Source organism: Babylonia areolata, chromosome 2 (assembly GCF_041734735.1).
Source record: "Babylonia areolata isolate BAREFJ2019XMU chromosome 2, ASM4173473v1, whole genome shotgun sequence".
NCBI lineage: Eukaryota > Metazoa > Mollusca > Gastropoda > Neogastropoda > Buccinidae > Babylonia > Babylonia areolata.
The window spans coordinates 71,181,300-71,194,014 of record NC_134877.1 but is presented as its reverse complement, the minus strand read 5'-3'; the positions used below and the strand labels follow the sequence as shown (position 1 = coordinate 71,194,014).

The 12,715-nt window shown below is 49.2% G+C and overlaps 1 protein-coding gene across 8 annotated transcripts in view; it reads right to left on the bottom strand.

Moving 5' to 3' along the window:
* Positions 1-12,715, bottom strand: part of LOC143276819 (lysosomal cholesterol signaling protein-like) — a 65,438-nt gene that overhangs the window by 25,243 nt on the left and 27,480 nt on the right. For all 8 annotated transcript variants that reach the window (XR_013053639.1, XR_013053643.1, XR_013053641.1 and 5 more), the window contains exons 9-13: positions 12,143-12,351; positions 10,358-10,451; positions 9,871-10,138; positions 5,140-5,501; positions 47-142 (exon numbers count right to left, since the gene is read on the bottom strand). Coding sequence is in view for 3 of the 8 variants with exons in the window: in XM_076581477.1 (XP_076437592.1) it covers positions 47-142; positions 5,140-5,501; positions 9,871-10,138; positions 10,358-10,451; positions 12,143-12,351 (1,029 nt within the window). In the remaining 5 variants the exon portion in view is untranslated. The remainder of the gene's footprint in view (positions 1-46; positions 143-5,139; positions 5,502-9,870; positions 10,139-10,357; positions 10,452-12,142; positions 12,352-12,715) is intronic.

The window sequence follows — 12,715 nt, the reverse complement described above, 5'->3', positions numbered from 1 at the left end:
GAACCATCAGACCCTGCCTCACTGGGGTCTGCAGGGAGGACCTCACCTGACCGTAGTTGAAGAAACTGTCCAGGAACTCCACCTCCACTGAGATCCCACTGGCCTGGTTGGTGATCAGCCTCCACAGACACAGGAACAGGCCCTGTAGAGACACACAGTGATCAGCCTTCACAGACACAGGAACAGGCCCTGTAGGAACACACAGTGATCAGCCTTCACAGACACAGGAACAGGCCCTGTAGGAACACACAGTGATCAGCCTTCACAGACACAGGAACAGGCCCTGTAGGAACACACAGTGATCAGCCTTCACAGACACAGGAACAGGCCCTGTAGGAACACACAGTGATCAGCCTTCACAGACACAGGAACAGGCCCTGTAGGAACACACAGTGATCAGCCTCCACAGACACAGGAACAGGCCCTGTAGTGACACACAGTGATCAGCCTCCACAGACACAGGAACAGGCCCTGTAGAGACACACAGTGATCAGCCTTCACAGACACAGGAACAGGCCCTGTAGGAACACACAGTGATCAGCCTTCACAGACACAGGAACAGGCCCTGTAGGAACACACAGTGATCAGCCTCCACAGACACAGGAACAGGCCCTGTAGTGACACACAGTGATCAGCCTTCACAGACACAGGAACAGGCCCTGTAGGAACACACAGTGATCAGCCTTCACAGACACAGGAACAGGCCCTGTAGAGACACACAGTGATCAGCCTTCACAGACACAGGAACAGGCCCTGTAGAGACACACAGTGATCAGCCTTCACAGACACAGGGCCCTGTAGAGACACACAGTGATCAGCCTTCACAGACACAGGGCCCTGTAGTGACACACAGTGATCAGCCTTCACAGACACAGGAACAGGGCCCTGTAGTGACACACAGTGATCAGCCTTCACAGACACAGGGCCCTGTAGTGACACACAGTGATCAGCCTTCACAGACACAGGGCCCTGTAGAGACACACAGTGGTCAGCCTTCACAGACACAGACACAGGGCCCTGTAGTGACACACAGTGATCAGCCTTCACAGACACAGACACAGGAACAGGCCCTGTAGAGACACACAGTGATCAGCCTTCACAGACACAGGAACAGGCCCTGTAGAGACACACAGTGATCAGCCTTCACAGACACAGGGCCCTGTAGAGACACACAGTGATCAGCCTTCACAGACACAGGGCCCTGTAGAGACACACACTGATCAGCCTTCACAGACACAGGGCCCTGTAGAGACACACAGTGGTCAGCCTTCACAGACACAGGGCCCTGTAGAGACACACAGTGGTCAGCCTTCACAGACACAGACACAGGAACAGGCCCTGTAGAGACACACAGTGATCAGCCTTCACAGACACAGGGCCCTGTAGAGACACACACAGTGATCAACCTTCACAGACACACACAGACACAGGAACAGGCCCTGTAGAGACACACAGTGATCAGCCTTCACAGACACAGGGCCCTGTAGAGACACACAGTGATCAGCCTTCACAGACACAGGAACAGGCCCTGTAGAGACACACAGTGATCAGCCTTCACAGACACAGGAACAGGCCCTGTAGAGACACACAGTGATCAGCCTTCACAGACACAGGAACAGGCCCTGTAGAGACACACAGTGATCAACCTTCACAGACACAGGGCCCTGTAGAGACACACAGTGATCAACCTTCACAGACACAGGGCCCTGTAGAGACACACAGTGATCAGCCTTCACAGACACAGACACAGGGCCCTGTAGAGACACACAGTGATCAGCCTTCACAGACACAGGGCCCTGTAGAGACACACAGTGATCAGCCTTCACAGACACAAACACAGGGCCCTGTAGAGACACACAGTGATCAGCGTTCACAGACACAGGGCCCTGTAGTGACACACACAGTGATCAGCCTTCACAGACACAGGAACAGGCCCTGTAGAGACACACAGTGATCAACCTTCACAGACACAGACACAGGGCCCTGTAGAGACACACAGTGATCAACCTTCACAGACACAGAAACAGGCCCTGTAGAGACACACAGTGATCAGCCTTCACAGACACAGGGCCCTGTAGTTACACACACAGAGATCAGCCTTCACAGACACAGAGCCCTGTAGTGACACACAGTGATCAGCCTTCACAGACACAGACACAGGGCCCTGTAGAGACACACAGTGATCAACCTTCACAGACACAGACACAGGGCCCTGTAGAGACACACAGTGATCAGCCTTCACAGACACAGGGCCCTGTAGTTACACACACAGAGATCAGCCTTCACAGACACAGAGCCCTGTAGTGACACACAGTGATCAACCTTCACAGACACAGACACAGGGCCCTGTAGAGACACAGAGTGATCAACCTTAACAGACACAGGGCCCTGTAGTGACACACAGTGATCAGCCTTCACAGACACAGACACAGGCCCTGTAGGGACACACAGTGATCAGCCTTCACAGACACAGGGCCCTGTAGTGACACACAGTGATCAGCCTTCACAGACACAGGGCCCTGTAGAGACACACACAGTGATCAGCCTTCACAGACACAGACACAGGGCCCTGTAGTGACACACAGTGATCAGCCTTCACAGACACAGGAACAGGCCCTGTAGAGACACACAGTGATCAGCCTTCACAGACACAGGGCCCTGTAGAGACACACACTGATCAGCCTTCACAGACACAGAACCCTGTAGAGACACACAGTGATCAGCCTTCACAGACACAGGAACAGGCCCTGTAGAGACACACAGTGGTCAGCCTTCACAGACACAGACACAGACACAGGGCCCTGTAGAGACACACACTGATCAGCCTTCACAGACACAGGGCCCTGTAGAGACACACAGTGGTAAGCCTTCACAGACACAGACACAGACACAGGGCCCTGTAGAGACACACAGTGATCAGCCTTCACAGACACAGGGCCCTGTAGAGACACACAGTGATCAGCCTTCACAGACACAGACACAGGGCCCTGTAGAGACACACAGTGATCAGCCTTCACAGACACAGACACAGGGCCCTGTAGAGACACACAGTGATCAGCCTTCACAGACACAGGGCCCTGTAGAGACACACAGTGATCAGCCTTCACAGACACAGGGCCCTGTAGAGACACACACTGATCAGCCTTCACAGACACAGGAACAGGCCCTGTAGAGACACACAGTGATCAGCCTTCACAGACACAGGGCCCTGTAGAGACACACAGTGATCAGCCTTCACAGACACAGACACAGGGCCCTGTAGAGACACACAGTGATCAGCCTTCACAGACACAGGGCCCTGTAGAGACACACAGTGATCAGCCTTCACAGACACAGGGCCCTGTAGTGACACACAGTGATCAGCCTTCACAGACACAGGAACAGGCCCTGTAGTGACACACACAGTGATCAGCCTTCACAGACACAGGAACAGGCCCTGTAGAGACACACAGTGATCAGCCTTCACAGACACAGGGCCCTGTAGAGACACACAGTGATCAGCCTTCACAGACACAGGGCCCTGTAGAGACACACACAGTGATCAACCTTCACAGACACAGACACAGGAACAGGCCCTGTAGAGACACACAGTGATCAGCCTTCACAGACACAGACAAAGGGCCCTGTAGTGACACACAGTGATCAGCCTTCACAGACACAGACAAAGGGCCCTGTAGTGACACACAGTGATCAGCCTTCACAGACACAGGGCCCTGTAGAGACACACAGTGATCAGCCTTCACAGACACAGACAAAGGGCCCTGTAGAGACACACAGTGATCAGCCTTCACAGACACAGGAACAGGCCCTGTAGAGACACACAGTGATCAGCCTTCACAGACACAGGAACAGGCCCTGTAGGAACACACAGTGATCAGCCTCCACAGACACAGGAACAGGCCCTGTAGGAACACACAGTGATCAGCCTTCACAGACACAGGAACAGGCCCTGTAGAGACACACACAGTGATCAGCCTTCACAGACACAGGGCCCTGTAGAGACACAGTGATCAGCCTTCACAGACACAGGGCCCTGTAGAGACACAGTGATCAGCCTTCACAGACACAGGGCCCTGTAGAGACACACAGTGATCAGCCTTCACAGACACAGACACAGGGCCCTGTAGAGACACACAGTGATCAGCCTTCACAGACACAGGGCCCTGTAGAGACACACAGTGATCAACCTTCACAGACACAGGGCCCTGTAGGAACACACAGTGATCAGCCTTTACAGACACAGGGCCCTGTAGGAACACACAGTGATCAGCTTTCACAGACACAGACACAGGGCCCTGTAGTGACACACAGTGATCAGCCTTTACAGACACAGACACAGGGCCCTGTAGTGACACACAGTGATCAGCTTTCACAGACACAGACACAGGGCCCTGTAGTGACACACAGTGATCAGCCTTTACAGACACAGACAAAGGGCCCTGTAGGAACACACAGTGATCAGCCTTCACAGACACAGGGCCCTGAAGGGACACGCCACAAAACCTGATGTTCCACAAACATGGAGCCATGATGTAGCACAAACATGACATTGCATGAACATGACATAGCACAAAGATGACGCAGTACAAACATAATGTAGCACAAACATGAGCCATGATGTAGCACATTCATGATGTGCCACAAACATGATGCAGCAGAAAGATGACATACCACAAACATGATGCAGCAGAAAGATGACATACCACAAACATGATGCAGCAGAAAGATGACATACCACAAACATGATGCAGCAGAAAGATGACATACCACAAACATGATGCAGCAGAAAGATGACATACCACAAACATGATGTAGCAGAAAGATGACATATCATGAAGACGACACTGCACAAAGATAATGTATCACAAAGATGCCATACATGGAGCTATGCCATATCACAAAGATACCGTAGCAAACATGGAGCTATGACACAGCACAAAGATGACGTAGCACAAACATGGAGCTATGACACAGCACAAAGATGACGTAGCACAAACATGGAGCTATGACACAGCACAAAGATGACGTAGCACAAACATGGAGCTATGACACAGCACAAAGATGACGTAGCACAAACATGGGGCTATGACACAGCACAAAGATGACGTAGCACAAACATGTCAGACAAAGATGCTGTACCACAAACATGGAGGCGGCCAGCAGCAAGAGCAGCAGCAGGTGGTGAGTGGTCTGGTACTCCTCCTTCAGGGCCTGTGTGGGGTCCAACCCCTCCTCGTCCTGCACGTCCCCCCCCCAGCTGTCCTCCCCACTGGCCGCCGCGTACCTCCTCAGCCTCTGCCGGCACTCACGCCGCTCCTCCGCACTGCACTGGCTCAGCAGACACGTCCGCTCATCGATGGGGTTCACCGCACCCCTCCCCCCGCCACCCTCCACCATCCCCTCGTCCTCCTCTGCCTGTGAGGAGCTGGCGTCTGACCTGGGGGTGTGGGTGTGGGTGGTGGCGAGGGAGGGGAAGGGCAGGATGTCCTCAATGCTGCCGCCTAAAACACAACACGGCAGGTGTGTGGGACACTTCACCCTTCTGCTTCTTTTCCCTCCACACTCTTTCCCTCTCCAAAACAGCTGTAGATCCACATGCAACAAACACACACAGGCACGCATGTGTTTTCAAAACACACATACATGCAAGCTCATAGACACACACAAAATGACAGGATTCATACAGACCAATTTTTTTTGCTTTTTTTGTTTTGGGTTTGTATTTTTGGTTTTTTTGCACTTGCATAGTGAGGAAGTGTGTTTAATCAGTGTGAAACAAGAAGTGTGGAAGTTACATGAAAGGGACAGTGCTGTTTGTGCTGGCTTATGTCCCAGGCATGGATCTTCACCTCCTACATGGTCAAAAACTGTTTGGGGACAAGTTTAGCTTTTTTCTTTGTTTTGTTTTCTTTAACACTAATATACTTTTAAAGTAAAATGTGGAACATTTCACGGCCATGCTTTGATTTTTTTTTTCTTCTGTGAAGAGAGCCAAAATCACAATCTTTTTACAAACTTCAATAGCTTGTTTGGAATACTTTTAAGAACTGTAAAGACAAGCCGTTTAGTTATATACACATTTTTAAAAACTTAAAATCTGTATGAACCCTGCAAGAGCCTTGAAAATAGCACTAATAGCACTCAGAGTTGAAAGAGTGTCCAGGAACACATGAACCCTGTCAACTCACCCCACCACCAACACACACACACATGCTCATACTACATACATACAGTGTGATGGGTGACCAAGCTTTCAATACCTTCACTGTCACTTTCTTCAGGTCCAACATTGATGAAAGCTGTTTCAAAAACAAAGTGTAAAAAATGAATGGAAAGAAGAAGAAAATGATAATACTAGGACTACACATAATGAGAACACACTGTGGATTTTTCACACAGAAAATACCATGTGGACTTAACACATTTGCCTAGAACATACTGTGTGTATTTTACATACACATATATTGTGTGAATTTTACACACACACATATATAACATAAGAACCTTGTGGATTTTACACACACACACACACACACACACACACACGCACGCACCAGAGGACTTATCTGGCAGATTTTACAAATATATACACACACAGAACATTTCTTGTGGACTTCACACACACACACACACAGAACGTATCTGGTAGATAACACACACACAGAACACATTATTTTTTGGATATTACACACACACACACACACCACATGCACACACACACAAACACACACACACAATACACAATACACACACACACACACAGAAAGTATCTGGTAGATAACACACATAGAGAACATATTCTTTTTTGCATATTATACACACACAAAGTTCAAATCAATTCTGTTCCATTTCAAAGCTCAAACTGACCACACAAGTGTAAGATCAGGCTAGACACACATCACTCAACAAACTGACCACACAAGTGTAAGATCAGGCTGGTCAATCATCACTGAACAAACTGACCACACAAGTGTAAGATCAGGCTGGACACACATCACTGAACAAACTGACCACACAAGTGTAAGATCAGGCTAGACACACATCACTGAACAAACTGACCACACAAGTGTAAGATCAGGCTGGTCAATCATCACTGAACAAACTGACCACACAAGTGTAAGATCAGGCTGGACACACATCACTGAACAAACTGACCACACAAGTGTAAGATCAGGCTAGACACACATCACTGAACAAACTGACCACACAAGTGTAAGATCAGGCTTGACACACATCACTCAACAAACTGACCACACAAGTGTAAGATCAGGCTAGACACACATCACTGAACAAACTGACCACACAAGTGTAAGATCAGGCTGGTCAATCATCACTGAACAAACTGACCACACAAGTGTAAGATCAGGCTAGACACACATCACTCAACAAACTGCCAAAACAAAACCACATCACAACTCTGATTAGACAGTAAAAAAAAAAAAAAAAAATCCAAACAATCGAATCCTCCAAGAGCAAAGTGAGTACAAAACTTTAGATAAACATTTCACATTTTTCCCAGGCACCCAAAAGAATACTATAAAAAGCTCTCAGGTATCAAGCCCAAAAGAGAACCCCCAAATCTTAAAAGGTCCAGAAGAAAATACAAGTAAAGGCAGAAAGTAGACAGTGGAACAGAACAGAGGACATTTCTATCGCAGGATTTCCAGGTGGTGAGAACACTGTCAGTTCACAGTGTAACAGAACAGAGGACATTTCTATCACAGGATTTCCAGGTGGTGAGAACACTGTCAGTTCACAGTGTAACAGAACAGAGGACATTTCTATCGCAGGATTTCCAGGTGGTGAGAACACTGTCAGTTCACAGTGTAACAGAACAGAGGACATTTCTATCACAGGATTTCCAGGTGGTCAGAACACTGTCAGTTCACAGTGGAACAGAACAGAGGACATTTCTATCGCAGGATTTCCAGGTGGTGAGAACACTGTCAGTTCACAGTGTAACAGAACAGAGGACATTTCTATCGCAGGATTTCCAGGTGGTGAGAACACTGTCAGTTCACAGTGGAACAGAACAGAGGACATTTCTATCGCAGGATTTCCAGGTGGTCAGAACACTGTCAGTTCACAGTGGAACAGAACAGAGGACATTTCTATCGCAGGATTTCCAGGTGGTCAGAACACTGTCAGTTCACAGTGTAACAGAACAGAGGACATTTCTATCGCAGGATTTCCAGGTGGTGAGAACACTGTCAGTTCACAGTGTAACAGAACAGAGGACATTTCTATCGCAGGATTTCCAGGTGGTCAGAACACTGTCAGTTCACAGTGTAACAGAACAGAGGACATTTCTATCACAGGATTTCCAGGTGGTGAGAACACTGTCAGTTCACAGTGTAACAGAACAGAGGACATTTCTATCGCAGGATTTCCAGGTGGTCAGAACACTGTCAGTTCACAGTGGAACAGAACAGAGGACATTTCTATCGCAGGATTTCCAGGTGGTGAGAACACTGTCAGTTCACAGTGTAACAGAACAGAGGACATTTCTATCACAGGATTTCCAGGTGGTCAGAACACTGTCAGTTCACAGTGTAACAGAACAGAGGACATTTCTATCACAGGATTTCCAGGTGGTCAGAACACTGTCAGTTCACAGTGTAACAGAACAGAGGACATTTCTATCGCAGGATTTCCAGGTGGTCAGAACACTGTCAGTTCACAGTGTAACAGAACAGAGGACATTTCTATCACAGGATTTCCAGGTGGTGAGAACACTGTCAGTTCACAGTGTAACAGAACAGAGGACATTTCTATCACAGGATTTCCAGGTGGTCAGAACACTGTCAGTTCACAGTGTAACAGAACAGAGGACATTTCTATCACAGGATTTCCAGGTGGTCAGAACACTGTCAGTTCACAGTGTAACAGAACAGAGGACATTTCTATCGCAGGATTTCCAGGTGGTGAGAACACTGTCAGTTCACAGTGTAACAGAACAGAGGACATTTCTATCGCAGGATTTCCAGGTGGTCAGAACACTGTCAGTTCTGGAAGTATCACGTGTTCTGCCAGAGGTCAGTTACACCACACATGCACACACTCTGACACACACACACACAGAGTTATATAGACAACGAAAATCCTTTGTTACACACCACACACACTCTAACATTCTCTCAGACACACAGGCAGTCACACAAAACCCCTGTTACACCACACACACTCTGACATGCTCTCAGACAGACACACACACAGTCACAGATACATTGAAACCTCTTAGTTTCACCACTCTGATGTATATGTTCACAGACAGACACAGAAACTGCTTAGTTCCACCACACACACTGACATGTTCACAGATAGACACAATCTCAGAAAGACAAAGAAACCCATTAGCTATATCACACACACTCTTACATACTCACAACACAGACATTGTAACACACAAACACAGGACCCCTTCCCCCCTCATCCCCACCCCCTACCAACCCCCCACACACACCCCCACACACACACACTCTTACATACCCACAACACAGACATTGTAACACACAAACACAGGACCCCTTCCCCCCTCATCCCCATCCCCTACCAACCCCCCCCCCCCCACACACACACACACCCCCCCACACACACTCTTACATACCCACAACACAGACATTGTAACACACAAACACAGGACCCCTTCCCCCCTCATCCCCCCCCCTACCAACCCCCCCCCCCCCAACACACAATTCCCTCAACAACCACCCCCAACACAAACACAATCCGTCCAAACAACCAACAACATCCCTCTCCACACACACACACACACACAAACACAATGCCCCACACCTTCCAACCTATCATCTCCCCCTCCCACCTCACAAACAGCCCCCATCCCCCACACAGAGGAAACCCTTTTCTTACAGGAGGGGCGAGAGTTGCCACAGGCCTGGTAGTTGTTGGTGTTGTTGTTACGACTGGGGACAGGGGGTGACCCAGGTCCTCCGTTCTCCTCCACCTGGACACTGCTGCCCCCCTCCCCCTCCACAGCCAGACTGGGGGTCTGGGGGATGATGGGGGTGTAGGGGGGGGAGCGGGCAGCCTGCTGTTGATGAGCGCTGCGCTGCCAGATCACCACACTGACCAGGGTCACCACCAGGCACACCGCCAACACTACGGCTGACATCAGCGTCTGAAACACACACATGTCCATACATGCACACACACACATATTTATGGATGCACACACACACACACACTCACACACACACACACACTCACACTTTTTTTCACCGCATCTCTGCAAGGAGAGTTCATCACCTCAGACTCTTAGCGCAGCGTCAGCCTTTTAATTCTTTTTTCTGCACACTGTCCCGCCATGTGACCTGCTGAAGACAAGAGCTACGTGTACCTGCATGAAGCCGTAGTGGAAGGACGGGTCAATCTCATCAGTGATGTTTTCAGCTCCCAGCAAGAACAGCAGACCCGTCATCACCATTGGCAACCTGAACAGCAAAGGGGTCATAGGTCATGGGTCAGCGCTCTGCTACAAGTAGCGTCAAACACAAACATGTTAACTTAATTATCCAGTGTAAATACACTCATAACACACAAGCCATACATCCCTGTTTCCTCTTGCTCACTAATTCTGCAATCACCAATAGGTGTGATGAGACATAAACAAATCAAGAAAAAAAACCCGACCTCCTCCACATGCTAACACACATACACACACACATTCACATTCACAAACACAACAGAACTACAGACAGAATGAGAAAGAATCATGACAGGCATCAATGATCCAAATCCAAACAGGGCCAGCCATATTTGGGCCTTCACACACACACACACACACACACACACACACAAATACACACAAACACACAGCACACGCACACAACACAAACACACATATGCACAGCACACACACACACTCACACACATACACACACCATAAACACACGCGCGCACACGTACACACGCACACGCACACACACACACAGTGACACACAGACACACACACAGTGACACATACAGTGACACACACACACAGACACGCACACACACAGTGACACAGACACAGTGACACACGCACACACAGTGACTCACACACACACACACAGAGTGACAAACACACACAGTGACACACACACACACAGTGACACATACAGTGACACACAGACACGCACACACACAGTGACACAGACACAGTGACACACACACACATAGACAGACACACACGCACACACAGTGACTCACACACACACACAGAGAGACAAACACACACAGTGACACACACACACACAGTGACACAAACACACAGTGACACACACACACAGTGACACACACACACACAGTGACAAACACACACAGTGACACACACACACAGTGACACAAACACACACAGTGACACACACACACAGTGACACAAACACACAGTGACACACACACACAGTGACACACACACACACACAGTGACACAAACACACAGTGACACACACACACAGTGACACAAACACACACAGTGACACACACACACAGTGACACAAACACACACAGTGACACACACACACAGTGACACAAACACACAGTGACACACACACACAGTGACACAAACACACACACAGTGACACACACACACACAGTGACACACACACACAGTGACACACACACACACAGTGACACAAACACACAGTGACACACACACACAGTGACACACACACACACAGTGACACACACACACAGTGACAAACACACACAGTGACACAAACACACAGTGACACACACACACAGTGACACAAACACACAGTGACACACACACACAGTGACAAACACACACAGTGACAAACACACACAGTGACACAAACACACACACAGTGACAAACACACACACAGTGACACACACACACAGTGACAAACACACACAGTGACACAAACACACAGTGACACACACACACACAGTGACACACACACACAGTGACACACACACACAGTGACAAACACACACAGTGACACACACACACACAGTGACAAACACACACAGTGACACACACACACAGTGACACACACACACAGTGACACACACACAGTGACACAAACACACACACAGTGACACACACACACAGTGACACACACACACAGTGACAAACACACAGCGACACACACACAGAACAGAAGCAGGGAGGCGACTGACCCAAAGCCGAAGAGGGCAAGCCAGACCTGTGCCTTGAGGACCCAGCAGAGGCCCCGGATGTGCAGCAGACACATGGCCACGGCCAGGGCCGCCGTCCAGCACCGAGCACTGAACACACCCAGCAGCAGCACGACGAACTGCACCATGTAACCCCAGCCCTCCACCTCCCCCAGGGCTCTGTGCATCACCATGCCAACACACCCCACCATCTGCACACCATACATCACCATGCCAACACACCCCACCATCTGCACACCATACATCACCATGCCAACACACCCCACCATCTGCACACCATACATCACCATGCCAACACACCCCACCATCTGCACACCATACATCACCATGCCAACACACCCCACCATCTGCACACCATACATCACCATGCCACACACCCACCATACATCACCATGCCAACACACCCCACCATCTGCACACCATACATCACCATGCCAACACACCCCACCCATCTGCACACCATACATCACCATGCCAACACAACCCCACCATCTGCACTTCATACATCACCATGCCAACACACCCCACCATCTGCACTTCATACATCACCATGCC